The sequence below is a fragment of the Mizuhopecten yessoensis genome, unplaced genomic scaffold (genome assembly GCF_002113885.1).
Source record: "Mizuhopecten yessoensis strain PY_sf001 unplaced genomic scaffold, ASM211388v2 scaffold715943, whole genome shotgun sequence".
In the NCBI taxonomy this organism is placed as follows: Eukaryota; Metazoa; Mollusca; class Bivalvia; order Pectinida; family Pectinidae; genus Mizuhopecten; species Mizuhopecten yessoensis.
This window is the reverse complement of record NW_018479869.1, coordinates 1-19,445: the sequence shown is the minus strand read 5'-3', so window position 1 is coordinate 19,445 and position 19,445 is coordinate 1. Positions and strand designations below refer to the sequence as shown.

Genomic DNA, 19,445 nt, shown 5'->3' with positions numbered 1-19,445 from the left:
ATACTCAGTATGCTGAATACTGTTTACCTAATACTCAGTATGCTGAATACTGTTTACTTAATACTCAGTATACTGAATACTGTTTACCTAATACTCAGTATGCTTAATACTGTTTACCTAATACTCAGTATGCTGAATACTGTTTACTTAATACTCAGTATGCTGAATACTGTTTACTTAACACTTAGTATGCTGAATACTGTTTACCTGATACTCAGTATGCTGAATACTGTTTACCTAATACTAAGTATGCTGAATACTGTTTACTTAATACTCAGTATACTGAATACTGTTTATCTAATACAATATAAGGAAATACACTACTCAAAGTTAGAACTGGAAATTGTAATTGTCCCATTGTTCAACAGTTAGCCGATCCATGTTTAATCAAGGTTTAGGCTAAACATATACGTTGACCCCTGGGTGTTACTTGTCTAGACTGAATTGATGCAAAAAAACGATACAGTTTTTAAACTGCTTGTGATTATTTCATTTTTGTCATGAATCGCGAATGGTTTTGTTGCATTTTTTTTTTGTATTTGAAATTGACATCAATGTAAATTTGATAAAGTTGCAGTATTTCTGTGTAAACCTGTCTCTCTCGATTTTCCCACCTACCAACTGTAGTTTCATCGATTGTGTAATCATTATGTGCTTGTAGTTTCCCGTGTTTTTTTTATTATTAACATATCTTGATTAAGAATTTTAAAATATGTCGATATTCTAAAATACAGATGTTCCCAGGGATTACACTGTCATTTTAAAACCTCATATTATTATGTCTCCCCTTCGAATTAAGGGAGACATATTGTATTAGTACTGGTTCTTCTTATTTTTCTGGTTCTTCTTATCAAACGTGTCCGGACCATAACTTTTAAACCGTTTAAGATATCTTGATGAAACTTTAGGTGTGCATGCATCACTCACAGGAGGTTTGCAGTGCACTGGATTCACATCAAGGTCAAAGGTCAAATAAGTGCACATTTTCAGTAAATTCCAAACCGTTAAAGATATCTTGATCAAGCTTGAACTATGTCTGTATTACCGACAGAAGGTGTGCAGTGCAAAATAATTAGGTATCATGCTTCACTATATACAGAGTTACGGCCCTGTGTTTATTTTTAAAACTTTTTAAAAAGATTGTCCAGACCACTAGTTCTATGTTATTTTACCTACGTTGACCATACTTACCATATTTATATATCTTGGGAAGGCGGAATTTCTCACACTAAATTAAGAATTTATGCTCCGCTATATACAGAGTTATGGCCCTTTGTTTATTTTTTATACCGAAGTTTTTCCACGGCATAACTTCAAAACCATTAAAGATATTTTAATCAAACTTGAAGTATACCTGAATCACTCAAAGAAGGTGTGCAGTGCACTTGGTCTCGTGCATCCCTATAGACAGAGTTATGGCCCTTTGTTTAATTTTAATACCGAAGTTAGTCCACGGCATAACTTCCATGTTATTTCGCCTACGTTGACCAAACTTGCTAAAGTTTTAATGTATCTTGGGAAGTAGGAGTGTCGCGTTCTAAATTCGGGTCTCATGGCCCACTAAATAAAGCGATATGGCCCTTTGTCAATTTTTTATACCGAGGTTTTTCTATTGGCTAATAAGGGGAGATATATGTTTTTGTTCACAAAAACAAAATTCTAGTTAATTTTTCCTTGTGTTATAAATCATTTGTGTATATTCAGGTGAGTGTACATTTTTTAGTACAGGAATTACCAAAGAAATATGTATTTTTGCTCGATGTCAGACCTAATATCCCGCGTAGTTATTTAGACAGTGTAAAACTACACGAGTTACAAGTCACCCGAAATTGCTTAATACACCATCAAGATATTGTTTGTTTCGTAAGTATTTTGCCTTTGTCAAGTCACACGCGTTTGGCTTACAATTCGGTATTGCCTTCTGTTCCTCTTCATATTATATCAGTTTAATGTTCTAACAAAATGCCGAAGACAAAATTGATGTAGAGAATTAAACGTTTTAAAAGCCTGAAATAAAATCCATACATACAAGTACCCGTATTTAACGTCCTAACTTAGTCAGTATGTTGAATTTTGTTTACAGTATACATTATATGGAAATACATGATTAGTTGACAAGTAAGAATTGGATATGGTAGTAATAAGTGTCCCATTGTTGACCAACCTATGTTATATGTGGGCAACACATATGCGTTGACCTTTGCGTGTTGAATAGATTGAAATGCTTATGATGCAAATATTGACACGGGGTGAGAAATCGTGTCGGGGTGAGAAATCGCGCCGTAACATATGTAGGTCAATGAAGTTAACGTTCTTGTGTACATTGTGGCGTGTGAAACGGTGATATCTTTAGACGTCTTGTGCTATTTTGTGTATCTTATGTGTGCCATCAATCACAAGTGCTTCTTTTTGTATTTAGAAATAAACATCCACATTAAACACTCGCATGACTCAACACGGTATCAGTTATCAAGTAAAATAAAAATTTCTTCAATAAAACTTTTATTTCTATTAACGTCCCTATCGCGTGGTTAAAAGACGGGACATCAGAAATTGGATTCATTTTCAGAGTGGTTTGAATCTATTAAGTCCATCATTCTGAAAAGAAGTGGCAGCTTGAAACTTAAAATGAAATCAACCTTTTTTACCCGATATTTAACGTATACTAAATGGTCCGCAATAATAAGTCGGCAAATAAACTTTTACCGAAGACCAGTTAATAGTACGATATAAATCTGCCTAGTTCGTTTGTTTTGGATTCAGGAACTCTACAAGAATTTTGTATGAACTTTGCGAATTGCAATCTTTACTCCTCACTACTATTGTTCGAGTAGCACCATTCAAGCCGGGTTACAGTCGTATCGTCACCAAGTATGCCCAAGGAGAGGAATTAAAACAATTTAGATTTTGAATAACTTAAAAGATCTTCTGATCAGTCTCATGCAGCGTTTCTTCAAAAGATAATTATAACAGCACATTTGACTTTTCAACTCTGTATGTTACCTTACTTCATACAAAACCGAAGGAATTTCGTTCTGTTATTATGAGAGCTTTCAGATATATAGACGATGTGTTGTTTTGAGATAACAAGAATGAAATTTTAAAGCAAAAAATCAAATTCCCTTGTTTACTCACTACGAGCTTTTTTCAGCGTAATTTTGCTTCCTTTTAACGAATACCAGTGAACCGTTGCGATAACTGCTTGCGAAGCCGCCGGTATTCGGTTTCCAGGTAAAATAAATAGTCGGTTTGGTAATCATTTCTATACCTAGAATGGCAAACGCTAAAATAAACAATTGACGGTGTTGCTGTAAAAATCAATTCATGCAAGACAATAACAGAAGACAATAGATTTTGTCGAGTAGCCAATTCAAAATAGCGTGCAGCCTTGTTGTCAAGCATGACGTCATTTAAATACGGCGTCAAGTATTATATTTCTAACTTCCGTTCTAGTTATGATGCAGAAATATTTTCATATTAAACAAACCCCTAATGATAATTAATAAATTGCCAATCTAATCTGCAGGTTAATTTAATTCAACATGCTCTCCTTTTCCTCTTGTCTTGCTAAACTAAGAATGCAAGGAAATGAATAGCTTTCTAGAGAAACGTCCCGTGTTTCTACGTAGACACCAAATCAACTTAACAACCTAAACGTCTCGAAGATGAGACAAAATTGGAAGGGAACTGATACTGTAGGTGTGACAGAAATCGACAGATATAATAATGCATTTCATACAACAAACGGTTTGTTCATACAGTTGTTATATGTCGATATAGATTATCCGTGTCAATGATCATAATCCCGTCATTTTCTAACATGTATACGTTTTCCATTATGAGGTGGATAAGAGGAATTACTTACCCTGATCGTCATTTTCTAACATGTATACGTTTTACATTATGAGGTGGATAACAGGAGTTACTTACCCTGATTGTCATTTTCTAACATGTATACGTTTTACATTATGAGGTGGATAAGAGGAGTTACTTATCATGATCGTCATTTTCTAACATGTATACGTTTTACATTATGAGGTGGATAAGAGGAGTTACTTACCCTGATCGTCATTTTCTAACATGGATACGTTTTACATTACGAGGTGGATAAGAGGAGTTACTTACCCTGATCGTCATTTTCCAGGGTCTCTACCATTAACCTGTTTATTGACCCGATGAAATAGTAGAACCGCAACAACAGTATACTCATCCACATCAAATGAAATATGTACATCCGGGAACGTATGATGGACCCCACAGAAGTAGATGTGACGTCATCAGAAGCAACAGAAGACGGTGTAATGTCAATTTCAGTTCCTGTATAGCAAAGAGTGTACAAAGAGAGATGCTTCAAAATTGTATTTTCAAAAAGTGCAATTTCCAAAGACACAAATGGAATAGAGAGACAGAGAGCATAGAAATAAAACAAACACAAAGACAAATTGATATTCCCTGAACGACGTTTGTGTAACAACAGGACATTTTCAGTAATAATTAAATAGATAGTCAAGGTAAGTAGATAGTATCTTCATTGAATATTCGCAAATTACATCAGACTTTCTCTAATATATTTCCATCATATGGTGTATAATAATAAGTTGAGTAAAATATTGATTTGTATGTGGATAGGCTAAAGATAATCGTCATCTGATACGGCTATCATTTAGTGATAGTAAAAATTAAAGATAAGTAAATTTGGGTTAAACTTTGATTATTACGTTAGAACTAATGATGCATTGGTATTGGTAATTCAGAGCGAAAGACAGACATAGCGTTCCCACCGACCCGTTATGATTGAAACTTAGCCAGAGCTTGTGTTATAATAATAACGCAAACTGATTAAAAACAAACTAACAAACAACAAATACCTTTGTCGGTCACCTCTGTGTGAGATGGGACTTTCAAATGTTGTTCGTCATTGCTGAAAGTTACATTAATGCTGCCTTCGGGAGGATTGACGTCGCCGTTCATGTGCTTTACTTTAGCATCACTATCGTCCGATGACTTCGATGTACCATTCTTTGAGCCAGGATGGAAAAGAGTGCAAAAACCGGATATGACGACACATAATATGGCAACACCGATATAGGAAAACCTTGGGTTGATGCCGGTTTCGTACAGGGCCTGAGAAAACAAAAAATGGAAATTACTCATTTCTTTTACTTAAAGAGAAAGAATATAAGAAATTCTTCTCATTCGATTGTCTAGTTTGTCGTTAAAAGCTTCACCTTGACAACCATCTGTGTCACAACGGAGGAGTCGAAACAGCCATTAAGGAGACCGACGTACACAGAGGAACCCTTCGGCAACAGCACTGCCACCTGGCGGAAACAACATAAAATAATAGATAAGTATACTATTAATATTAGTCTGCATACTTTAGTATCAGAGGGAAGCAAATGTATTGCTTTTTAATGTAATTGACCAGGTGAGACACATTTAAGCTCTATCTTAGTGTTGATTACAAAATAACAGACCTTATTAAAAGAAAAAGTTTTAAAGAAAGCTCTTATTTCCAGGTGAAATTGAAAAAGTTTCATTTCATAAAAAGTTCAAAAGATAAACTCATATTTACGGTAACATTGAAACGGAAAACCTTAATAACAGGAAGAGGTGAAAAGGAAAGACTTAAATACAGGTGAAGTTTAAAAAGAAAGACTAATCACAGGTAAAGTTGGAACGAAAATCTTAATTACAGGTAAACATGGAAAGGAAAACCTCATTTACAGGAAAAAGTATATAGTTATTGATAAAGGAACAAATACAAAACTCTCACTCAATCATAGCTTGACAAAGGGACCGCTCGGTCTTGAAACGTTGCGACACGTTTAATAGTACATTGTTTGTGAAAAAAGTAAACTTTGATGTCACACATTTCCAAACTGATGAATCTTATTGAAGGTAAGGGAACAATTTCAACATCTGACAAAACGGGCATCATGGGAAATTGTTTATATTTTTTTTTTGTAGAAATAGTGTATTATGTACAATGAACGCCTTGCAAGATAATGAAATTTATCAACGCCGTTTTCGAAGAACAATCAACTAATTCTATTACATCCTAAAATATCAAACGATCCCCTGTTTGTTATAAAACAAGTGCTGGTTTCCTGAGAAGACACTTGTGTTCGGGTGCATTGTAAGGGTTTTGTGATGAAATGAAAGTTTATTGATTCAACATCAATTGTGAACCAAGTGCTATCAACTGATATGGTATCTTGCTCGGGGTATTAATGTGTGAGGAAAACTCACGTGCTCGGGCAAGTGACCCCATAACTTGTCAAGCCTGCGTTTTGGGACTAAACAAGACATGTAATGACGTCTCGTCGCTTTCATTCGGGTAAGTATTACGATAGCTGTATATAAAACCTCTCTAAGCTATTTTGTCATATATATATATATATAATTAACATCGCTCAATCCACATCGCCATTTTAAATTTTGAATCTTTATTTATTCTTCATATATCATTGAATAAAAACATAGAATACCAATCAATCAAAAATGCATAATGTCATTTTACGTTGGACATATGACAATTTAAAATCACCTTTATAATCACATTTTATAAATACAATTTCCATGACAGATGCAACGACGTTCACAGAGTCCGTAAAACTAATCTTTACCAACCCTTGTTATTTTCACTAAGCTGATATTTAATACATTCTGCGATGAGGTGAGATAACTAGGTAAAACTAGGATAGGGACGGACATAGCCAAGTGGTGAAAACTCAAACAAGACCACCCCGATGGCCTGGATTCAATCCCCGAAGTCAATGTAACATGGCGATTTCATGGAAATGATCAAATGACATACCTGCATGTTAGAAATAAGAAGTGAAATCCCAGCCACGCCTACGAACACTATCCCTGGGAGGACAAGCCAGGGGGTTTCTGAAAAAGTACGAGGAATTTAAATAATTATAATTGTATATCAAGGGTGTTTATCTAATACTGGTCTTCTCCATCCGCGACTTAATGAAATATTTATACAGATTTGTTGTAAATAGATGCTCTCCAAAGATTTAGGAGCTGAATATCATTGGTAATTTGTAACGAAAAACAGTAAACAAAGATATCTACAGAATGTGAAGAAGGAATGGACTGATATCGGTCGTCTCAATCATGTTTTAAGAATTTACTTAACCTTGTGTAGAGACATCACCTGCCTTGATGTAAGCCTATAACGACAGGAATGAGTTTAAAGAAACGCAAACACGAGAAACAGGAAGAATTGAATAATTCATTTGAAATATTTCGTAGATGTAGAGATTAAAGTAATCATTTCACTTCAAATGATTATTCCGTCTAATAATGTCTCATAAGTGGTACCGAAGGTGAAGTGAATGAATAATACATTTATAAAGCGTGTCGAAAAATAAATCGAATACAGTTCATAATGAACATAAAACCATATAAAATGCTTAAAACTTAACAACATTTAGCTTCATAAGAAAGTATATACTTAAACAAGTACAGCCAACCCCGGGTACTGATAGTACCAGGTGCAAAGCTACAGCCAACCCCGGGTACTGATAGTACCAGGTGCAAAGCTACCCGGCACTGATAGTACTAGGTGCAAAGCTACAGCCGACCCCAGATACTGATAGTACAAGGTGCAAAGCTACAGCCTACCCCGGGTACTGATAGTACTAGGTGCAAAGCTACAGCCAACCCCCGGCACTGATAGTACTAGGTGCAAAGCTACAGCCAACCCAAGATACTGATAGTACCAGGTGCAAAGCTACAGCCAACCCCCGGCACTGATAGTACTAGGTACAAAGCTACAGCCAACCCAAGATACTGATAGTACCACGTGCAAAGCTACAGCCAACCCCCGGCACTGATAGTACTAGGTACAAAGCTACAGCCAACCCAAGATAATGATAGTACCAGGTGCAAAGCTACAACCAACCTGTGGTACTGATAGTGCCATGTGCAAAGCTACAGCCGACCCCAGGTGCTGATAGTACCAGGTGCAAAGATACAGCCGACCCCGGGTACTGATAGTACAAGGAGCACAGCTACAGCCGACCCCGGGTACTGCTAGTACCAGGTGCACAGCTACATCCAACCCCGGGTACTGATAGTATCAGGTGCACAGCTACAGCCGACACCGGGTACTGATAGTACCACGTGCAAAGCTACAGCCAACCCAAGATAATGATAGTACCAGGTGCAAAGCTCCAGCCAACACCGGGTACTGATAGCACTAGGTGCAAAGCCACAGCCAACCCCGGGGACTGATAGTACAAGGTGCAAAGCCACAGCCAACCCCGGTTACTGATAGTACAAGGCGCACAGCTACAGCCAACACCGGGTTCTGATAGTACTAGGTGCAAAGCCACAGCCACCCCCGGTTACTGATAGTACAAGGCGCACAGCTACAGCCAACACCGGGTTCTGATAGTACTAGGTGCAAAGCCACAGCCAACCCCGGGGACTGATAGTACCAGGTGCACAGCTACAACCGACCCCGGGTACACCAGGTGCAAAGCTACAGCCTACCCCGGGGACTGATAGTACAAGGTGCAAAGCTGCAGCCAACCCCGGGGACTAATAGTACCAGGTGCAAAGCTACAGTCAACACCCGGTACTCATAGTACCAGGTGCAAAGCTACGGCCAACCCCGGGTACTGATAGTTCAAGGTGCAAAGCTACAGTCTACCCCGGGAACTGATAGTACAAGGTGCACAGATACAGCCGACCCCGGGTACTGATCGTACCAGGTGCACAGCTACAACCAACCCCGGGTACTGATAGTACCACGTGCAAAGCTACAACCGACCCCGGGTACACCAGGTGCAAAGCTACAGCCAACCCAAGATACTCATAGTACCAGGTGCAAAGCTACGGCCAACCCCCGGTACTAATAGTACCTGGTGCAAAGCTACAGCCGCCCCCGGGTACTGATAGTCCCAGGTGCAAAGCTACAACCGACCCCGGGTACTGATAGTACTTGGTGCTCAGCTACAGCCGACCCCGGGTTCTGATAGTTCCAGGTGCACAGCTACAGCCGTCCCCGGGTACTGATAGTACAAGTTGCAAAGCTACAGCCAACCCAGGATACTGATAGTACCAGGTGCAAAAGTACCAGGCGCAAATCTATAGCCAACACCGGGTACTGATAGTACGAGGTGCACAGCCACAGCCGACCCCAGTTACTGATAGAACCAGGTGCACAGCTACAGCCAACCCCAGTTACTGATAGTACCAGGTGCACAGCTACAACCGACCCCGGGTACTGATCGTACCAGGTGCACAGCTACAGCCGTCCCCAGTTACTGATAGTACCAGGGGCACAGCTACAGCCGACCCCAGTTACTGATACTACCAGGTGCACAGCTACAGCTAACCCCGGGTCCTGATAGTACAAGGCGCAAAGCTACAGCCAACCCCCGGCACTGATAGAACTAGGTGCAAAGCTACAGCCAACCCAAGATACTCATAGTACCAGGTGCAAAGCTACAGCCGACCCCGGGGACTGATAGTACTAGGTGCAAAGCCCCAGCCAACCCCGGGTACTAATCGTACCAGGAGCACAGCTACAGCCAACCCCGGGGACTGATAGTACCAGGGGCAAAGCTACAGTCAACCCCCGGTACTGATAGTACGAGGTGCACAGCCACAGCCGACCCCAGTTACTGATAGTCCCAGGTGCACAGCTACAGCCGTCCCCGGGTACTGATAGTACAAGTTGCAAAGCTACAGCCAACCCAAGATACTCATAGTACCAGGTGCAAAGCTACAGTCAACACCCGGTACTCATAGTACCAGGTGCAAAGCTACAGCCAACACCATATACTGATAGTACCAGGTGCAAGGCTACAGCCAACACCAGATACTGATAGTACCAGGGGCAAAGCTACAGCCAACCCCCGGTACCGATAGTACCAGGTGCAAAGCTCCAGCCAACACCGGGTACTGATAGTACGAGGTGCACAGCCACAGCCGACCCCAGTTACTGATAGTACCAGGAGCACAGCTACAGCCAACCCCGGGTCCTGATAGTACAAGGCGCAAAGCTACAGCCAACCCCCGGCACTGATAGAACTAGGTGCAAAGCTACAGCCGACCCCGGGGACTGATAGTACCAGGGGCAAAGCTACAGCCAACCCCCGGCACTGATAGTACTAGGTACAAAGCTACAGCCAACCCAAGATAATGATAGTACCAGGTGCAAAGCTACAACCAACCTGTGGTACTGATAGTACCATGTGCAAAGCTACAGCCGACCCCAGTTACTGATACTACCAGGTGCACAGCTACAGCCAACCCCGGGTACTAATCGTACCAGGAGCACAGCTACAGCCAACCCCGGGTCCTGATAGTACAAGGCGCAAAGCTACAGCCAACCCCCGGTACCGATAGTACCAGGTGCAAAGCTACAACCAACCTGTGGTACTGATAGTGCCATGTGCAAAGCTACAGCCGACCCCAGTTACTGATAGTTCCAGGTGCACAGCTACAGCCGACACCGGGTACTGATAGTACCACGTGCAAAGCTACAACCGACCCCGGGGACTGATCGTACCAGGTGCACAGCTACAACCAACCCCGGGCACTGATAGTACCAGGTGCAAAGATACAGCCGACCCCGGGTACTGATAGTACTTGGTGCTCAGCTACAGCCGACCCCGGGTACTGATAGCCCCGGGTACTGATAGTTCAAGGTGCACAGCTACAGCCGTCCCCGGGTACTGATAGTACAAGTTGCAAAGCTACAGCCAACCCAAGATACTCATAGTACCAGGTGCAAAGCTACCCGGCACTGATAGTACTAGGTACAAAGCTACAGCCAACCCAAGATACTCATAGTACCAGGTGCAAAGCTACAGCCTACCCCGGGAACTGATAGTACAAGGTGCACAGCTACAGCCAACCCCGGGTACTGCTAGAACCAGGTGCACAGCTACAGCCGACCCCGGGCACTGATAGTACCAGGTGCACAGCTACAGCCGACCCCGGGTACTGATAGTACAAGGTGCACAGCTACAGCCGACCCCAGTTACTGATAGTACCAGGTGCACAGCTACAGCCGACCCCGGGTACTGATAGTACCAGGTGCAAAGCTACAACCAACCCCGGGTACTGATAGTACCAGGTGCAAAGATACAGCCGACCCCGGGTACTGATAGTACTAGGTGCAAAGCCACAGCCAACCCCGGTTACTGATAGTACCAGGTGCACAGCTACAGCCAACACCGGGTTCTGATAGTACTAGGTGCAAAGCCACAGCCAACCCCGGGTACTGATAGTACCAGGTGCAAAGCTACAACCAACCTGTGGTACTGATAGTACCATGTGCAAAGCTACAGCCGACCCCGGGTACTGATAGTACCAGGTGCAAAGCTACAACCGACCCCGGGTACTGATCGTACCAGGTGCACAGCTACAACCAACCCCGGGTACTGATAGTACCAGGTGCACAGCTACAACCAACCCCGGGTACTGATAGTACCAGGTGCACAGCTACAACCGACCCCGGGTACTGATAGTACCAGGTGCACAGCTACAACCGACCCCGGGTACTGATAGTACCAGGTGCACAGCTACAACCAACCCCGGGTACTGATAGTACCAGGTGCACAGCTACAACCGACCCCGGGTACTGATAGTACCAGGTGCACAGCTACAACCGACCCCGGGTACTGATAGTACCAGGTGCACAGCTACAACCAACCCCGGGTACTGATAGTACCAGGTGCACAGCTACAACCGACCCCGGGTACTGATAGTACCAGGTGCACAGCTACAACCGACCCCGGGTACTGATAGTACCAGGTGCACAGCTACAACCAACCCCGGGTACTGATAGTACCAGGTGCAAAGCTACAACCAACCCCGGGTACTGATAGTACCAGGTGCAAAGCTACAGCCGACCCCGGGTACTGATAGTACAAGGTGCAAAGCTACAGCCGACCCCGGGTACTGATAGTACCAGGTGCACAGCTACAGTATGTCTTCAGTATTGTTAAGATAAGTATACCTTTAGTATGTCTTCAGTATTGTTAAGATAAGTATACCTTTAGTATGTCTTCAGTATTGTTAAGATAAGTATACCTTCAGTATGTCTTCAGTATTGTTAAGATAAGTATACCTTCAGTATGTCTTCAGTATTATTAAGATAAGCATGCCTCCAGTTAAAAAAAGTATAGCTGCAGTTGATATAAGTATGAATCAAATCAAACTGCTGAAACAACATCAGAGTAAAGTTACTTGGAATAATTTTAATCTTAATCTATTTTGTTCGATTTTTGATGATTTGACATGCGCACAACGAGGTTAAAAATTATGTAATGTCAGGACAAGTATCTATTCCCTCGAACAATTTGGTTTTATTGTCACGCCGGCCAGTTAAAAGAGCCCTTATATTCATATGTTTTTTTTTAAAGGATTCTTTGTTAGTTAAACATACCTGGAGAAGTGAAACCAAAGCAAAGCACTCCAGCAACAAGAACGAACCTGCAACGAAAGTAGAAATCAGGAATCATAACACGAAACGGTGAATATCAATAATAACTCACTGTTTCAATTAAGTTCTTTTGGAATTTCTACCGTCACCTTTGCATCATGGTAACATAAGATAACTTTTTCACCACTCAGGATATCAAGTCGAAACGAAAAAATATACATACAGGAACTGAGGATACATAAGAAATGGGATAACCTGGTGCAAAAGTGCGTTTTCGCACCACATGTGGAGGCCCTCTAGATGTTTCTTGTCAAATACTGGAAAGTGTGTCGGTAACTATCTTAGTTACATAGAACTTGTTCCAATCGTGGGATATACCGATTTATTACATTTTTACCAGTGAAATATTGAAAATGATTCACTCTATAAAAGTGATATTTTTTACTAGCCTTTCAGGTCAAAGCCTGTTTAACATAACGATACGCAGGCCTCGAAAATCCGTCTGAACCATCAGTCATTCTACTGCCCTGAATTATCATCTGTTACCTATCACAGAAGAACGTTTCATTATTTTCATGAAAGCAAGCAGACTGCAGGTCAGCACCTCTAACTTGATCGGAGAAATGCATGTCAAATGAAACACGATGTCAGCGTCTCCATGTCACGCTTAGCGATTGGCAGAAAGTATAAGAGAACCACAGTCATATTTGACGGTATAACCTACGAAGGTAATGGTGGTATGTTATCATCAGGATATATTGGGACAACACAACTCTGCATTGTCCCCACTCCACAGCATTTTAGATTCGCCGCTTGACAACTACGTGTGTATTAACCTAAGTTGAAATCACGGGACTTTTTCTAAATAAATAAGTACCTACTTTATTAAAATAACTAATTAAAGGATTTTAGTTAATTAAGGTGGCTCCACACATCGTCATCAGCGTCCATTTTCGTGACGTACATCCGGAAAAAGTAGAGCTCGGACTCAATTATCTTGATCGAAATGTGCATGTACTTCCGTATTGCGTTTCGGGCATTCAATATCGTAGTGCAAATTATAGTAACACCAGGGCCGTTTTCGTTTAAACGGTCAAACCGATCGGACCACTGTTGTTCGTTTATTAAATAAGGTCGGACCTAGTAATCTGATGCTCCTTTCAGGCGAGCCTTGAGAAAGCCTTGCAAGGCCTGCATACACATTTGCAGGTCCGCCAGGATTTATACCCGAAATTGTTACATTTATAAACGGTCAAACCGGTTGCTCCGCATAAACGAACAGGCCCATGGTAAACAAAAGTACACGTGCGTGCCGATGATATGTCAACACCCGATATCGAGATTTTACCGGGAAATGTTTAATCACACGTACTTCAGGAATAAAGCTTTCAAATTCATAGACATAAACAGACTCACGGGAAGACAGTGACATGAGACCAAACGACCTCAAGAAGGTCATATAGGAAACGCATGGCATGCGGACGTACCAACCTCACATGTGCAACACGAGTTCATAAGCTCGAGGTCGTTACGATTTCGCTGTTGAGGGAGTTTCGCTCTGTCGATTAAATCGTGTTTACAAATGTAGTTTACTTACTCTGTGAAAATAATGTTTTGTGAAATATCAATATACCTATAAAATGCATGTGTGAGTGCACGTGAGAACGGCATACCATGCGAAGCCTCTGGTCACATATGTACCTGACATGTAAATAAATATACCGTGAGTTAGCGGTCTGTGGAATGATGTCCAAAGTGTACATGACTGAGGGTAATTTGGTTCCATTAAAGAACAATAAATTGATAATTTTGATATCATATTTTTGATTTATTTCCATCATTTTTGTTATATGTAAACAGGGAAAACTGTCATTGTGTAAATGTCACCCCTCTGCAAAGAAATCCGATTTTTTTCAAGGAAGATAACTCTAACCCGGATCGAAGTGATTGTAAAATGTAAAATGAATTAATTATAAAGCCATCGTGTATATTTTGTTCAATTTCCCATTCTATATGTATAGATCTTTGTGTCCTGTTGGCTTTTAGCTTGTAGATAATCACTTTTATCCGTACAAATTCAATAAAAAAACACTTCGTGTAACATGTGTTACATATTTTGCGATAAATAAAATATTTGTAGGGTTAATTAGAAATGCTTCTTTTCATTTTATTATTGTTGTTATTGTTCCGAACAATGTCAAACACAAAAAAAACCACCGGAAAATATTAAAATTGACGAAAATTCATTTTTTTGGTATTTTTTCCAAAAAAGTCCCCAATCTATCGGAGTGTTTAGATTTTCATAAAATCAATTCTACATAGTTGCATAACCATTATATGAAAGTTTCAACGAATTTCGCTGGTTACTTGCGAATGTGTGGAGCCACCTTAAGAGTTTTTTAAATTTGATTAATGGTTTTGCAGAGAGGACTATATTTTGTCGCGTAGGGTTGTCTAGACATGCTCAAGGTAAAAAGGTCCATATAAAGTATTGTCAGCTTGATGGTTCACTTCCCGTTCCGAGGTAGGATTTCGTAAAAACTAATGTAATAAACAGAATACCTAACAGTGTTTGCAGTTATACCAAATATATTTCACTCGTGTGTCTTATACTTCCTAAATCCAAACAAAAATGATGGTTTAAACCGTATCATATTAATTATTTCGGCCATTTTGGACTCAGCAGTGTTGCAAGAATTAAAAACAATATCTAAAACGATCCGAAACATTTAAACTTTGAAATTAAGAGGAAAGATACATAGAAATCACTTCATATCGTGCTCTATATTTACATATTTATTTTTCTCAACAAATATTTCATGTGAAAAGTTCTAAACAGATTCCAGCAATAAGTTTGGGGCCAGCATTGACGACTGATAATCAGCATTCACATACAATCATTTTATGATGTAAAAAAATCGATAGAAACACAAGAGAAGGACGCACCTGTTTAGACATTTAGTAAGTCGATTACAATACATAACGTAGTATGTTTAACATTTTCATCTATGACACATCATTGGTCAAAGAATGCAATCTAAAGTATCTGAAACTGGAAGAGAAATACAGAAAATCTTGAATGCTGCCTTTAAAATTCTTTAAAACGTTACTTTTGACTACACGTATAATATATTCTAAATCTAATATTTCATGTAGGCCGTGCTGGAGTAAATCCAAGCTACAGGGTTAAGGCCAACTATTCCACAAGCAACAAAAGAAAGCAATGACATGATATCAAGACAGGACTATAGTTTCTATCATGTGCTGTCATTGTACGAAGAATTATATTTACAAAGGGTAATACACTCTCATGTTAACAATCCAGCTACAAAATCACGTCGAGAACTGTCAGTCTAACAGACAATCCACCCACCTGCTGGTGAACATCTAACACTAGAAATAGATCTCAACATTACAAATGTACAACGTTTGGCAAAAAACAAATACTTTATTCTTAAACCAGTCTTTCAAGTTAACTGTGCCAAAATGAATTCCAGCAACACGGTTTTTGTCAACATCTTTTGTCCAAACTAAACAAACGCGCATTGCTTTTTACCACCACCGTTTTTTTATTTCTATATTTCATGCTGGTTATCAAGATGTTTTGTTTAAAAGAAATTTCAAGCAAAACATGGAAATATTGGAAAAACAAAAACACAAATCGGAACCAACTATTAGAAACTTTTTTGTTGCCGTGTTATATCATACTTACACACTGCCAAAACGTGTTATATCATACTTACATACTGCCTAAACGTGTTATATCATACTTACACACTGCCAATACGTGTTATATCATACTTATACACTGCCAAAACGTGTTATATCATACTTACACACTGACAAAACGTGTTATATCATAATTACACACTGCCAAAACGTGGGATATCATATTTACACACTGCCAAAACGTGGGATATCATATTTACACACTGCCACAACGTGTTATATCATACTTACACACTGCCAAAACGTGTTATATCATACATACACACTGCCAAAACGTGTTATATCATACTTACACACTGCTAAAACGTGTAATTTCATACTTACACACTGCCAAAACGTGTTATATCATATTTACACACTGCCAAAACGTGTTATATCATACTTACACACTGCCAAAACGTGTTATATCATACTTACACACTGCCAAAACGTGTTATATCATACTTACACACTGCCAAAACGTGTTATATCATACTTACACACTGCCAAAACGTGTTATATCATACTTACACACTGCCAAAACGTGTTATATCATACTTACACACTGCCAAAACGTGTTATATCATACTTACACACTGCCAAAACGTGTTATATCATACTTACACACTGCCAAAACGTGTTATATCATACTTACACACTGCCAAAACGTGTTATATCATACTTACACACTGCCAAAACGTGTTATATCATACTTACACACTGCCAAAACGAATTCTGCGCGTCGCAGCGATGTATCGGTTGTACAGTTCTCCACATATTAATCCCGAAACCGTAAATATAGTCATACCAACGGTGAATAACAAGCTAAACTTGTCATCTTGTGCAAAACAATTATCACTGGTACCGCTATTAATATCGGAGGTTGTGTTTCTGTCAGTAGCACACAGGTCTTTGAACACTTGTTCTTGCTTTAGAACATAGAGGAGGGATACCCAGCCATACTGCAACCCCCCATACAGAAATGTCTCCAATAAACTGATTGTTATTAGAAATACTAACTTACTTCTAGCTAAAGCCATTTCGTGGTCACAACACAAAACAACATGTGCAATTGTTCATTTACGTCAAGGGTGTAATAAAGAATCCTGCTGCGCTGTATCTTTATATGTATATCGGCAACACGCGAGTGGGTTCTTTTGTTGAAAGAGTATGCTATTATACATTGTTAGGTGTTAACTTGACTTCTATGTATAAGGTGAAAGCGAAACACACCTACTCTTATTTCCGATTAAAATTTCCGTAAAAATATTATCAGGCACTGTAACACGATTCGTTTGCAACGCGTGTTTTGATTGGATAATGACCCTGTTCTGACCTGCAATAAAACCATGGTTAATTCCTTTGAAACAGCGCACGTCGTAATTAAGCTACGCCCTGTACCTTACAAAAACCAACACGAAAAGTTTTAGCATATTCCATAAGGGGCCGTATAGTTTAATCGACAAAATTAAATGACGAATAAACTGTTTGTTTACGTGAATAGATAAATATTAAGCTTCCTCGCACGTTGTTCAATTAAACTTTAAACTTTAAACACAGATTTCTTCGCAGAAAATAATTGAAGATATCAATCGCTCAGTGTGTCATGCATATTGAAACGACTTCGTTTGAAAAGGCCTTTCTCATTTTGGGCTAAACCAAGCACGGAGCGTGGAGACAGAGACCGAGACAAGCAAATACAGGGGTCGTTTCAAAAATATTTTTATATGGAGGGTACCGTATATGGTATGTCAGAGTGTGTAGACGCACATGTGCGTGACTACAGGTAAGCTAACAGGCCTAGGTAACATCATATGGAGATACAGATAAGAAAATATGTAACCGGTAACCACAGTCGTTATAGTCTTTTTCGTTGCTCAATGCGGCAGATATGTGACCGTGGTAATTGATATTTCAATATCACCCGGGACGTCTGTTGTATTTTTCTGACGCCGATTGAGTTAAAAGAAATTCCCCGAGCTAAAATAATGAGTTGGAAGAAGTTTGTATTTTACATAAGTACCAGAGTGACAGGGATCACATATACATTTGTAGATTAAATTTCCCATCCACAAACTCCTTGGGATACGATATTTCCATATTACGAAAGAAAAGTTTAACGCTTACACGTTGTCTTTTTATAATAGCGTTAAGCTGAAGGTATTTGTTACACACGGTGATTGGACAAAAGGACGTTTATTAGCATCCCTTCGTGACAAAGAAACGTTTATGAATGTTCCTTCGTATCAGTAACATGATGGCGACGAAGCGACCTTTATTATTCTGTCATCTGATTGAACACTAGATAAGCTACACTATCAGCCATAAAAGGAGTGTATTGACATATGTTCTTGTTAATTCTCCTGAAAAATAACAACAGAAGAAAGTAGAAATCATTTTATGCTATTCTTAGAAGACTGTTCTAGGGATCATTTCAGGGGAGTGAATTTTCGGATTTCTATACTACTGCGATCAACTCTAGCATGCACCGAGTCTTTGTTTTTAGTATAAACCATAATTTAAACCAGGGGATGTTACCAGGGGACGTTACCAGGGGATGGGATGTTACCAGGGGATGTTACCAGGGGATGGGATGTTACCAGGGGATGTTACCAGGGGATGGGATGTTACCAGGGGATGTTACCAGGGGATGTTACTAGGGGATGTTACCAGGGATGTTACCAGGGGATGTTACCAGGGGATGTAAGGAGCACTAAAGGATCCTTTCTAGTGTTTTGTCGCAAGCAGGGGACAGGAATCCTTAATACAGATGAAATGATAAATGGTTTGAGATGTTCCCTGATTTTACTACTCTCGGTGTCCGTCTCTGGCTCCGTTGTAGATCTGCCTCAAAATGAGAAATGTCTAGTGTGGTCGATCTAAAATCAAAATTCGACGTGTACAATTGTCATAAGAGGACGTTTTCGAAAATCTAAAAATTACCACCCGTCAACAAAAAGGCGTGGTCAGTTTGCCGTAGAATGAAAGGTTACTAGCACAGGTTTATAATGGAAATCACGATCGCCAAAATACGACGTACTGTCCCCTAATCAAAATGTATCTCACTCATCAGTTGAAGGGAGTCATCATTATACAAAAGGAAATAGTACGGTTCTCAACGACTTTTTAGGGCATATCAGTTATACAAAGATTCATCAAGAGTTCAATCAGAACCCGGTAACATAACAATGTGAACACTACCTAGAGCTGGGACATACAAGCGAGAGCTCAGTCAGAACCCGGTAACATAACAATGTGAACACTACCTGGAGCAGAGACATACAAGCGAGAGCTCAGTCAGTACCCGGTAACATAACAA

The 19,445-nt window shown here is 40.0% G+C and overlaps 1 protein-coding gene across 2 annotated transcripts in view; it reads right to left on the bottom strand.

The window, feature by feature from the left end:
* The window catches only part of LOC110441416 (solute carrier family 43 member 3-like), a 35,121-nt gene extending 17,863 nt beyond the window's left edge, over positions 1-17,258 (bottom strand). The window contains exons 1-6 of one of the 2 annotated variants that reach the window (XM_021484537.1): positions 16,844-17,258; positions 12,422-12,468; positions 6,821-6,897; positions 5,229-5,321; positions 4,869-5,124; positions 4,126-4,317 (exon numbers count right to left, since the gene is read on the bottom strand). In XM_021484537.1, the coding sequence (XP_021340212.1) occupies positions 4,126-4,317; positions 4,869-5,124; positions 5,229-5,321; positions 6,821-6,897; positions 12,422-12,468; positions 16,844-17,166 (988 nt within the window). In that variant the 5' untranslated portion in view covers positions 17,167-17,258. The remainder of the gene's footprint in view (positions 1-4,125; positions 4,318-4,868; positions 5,125-5,228; positions 5,322-6,820; positions 6,898-12,421; positions 12,469-16,843) is intronic. The other variant, XM_021484538.1, reaches the window with a different exon arrangement.
* Between the last annotated feature and the right edge of the window lie 2,187 nt (positions 17,259-19,445).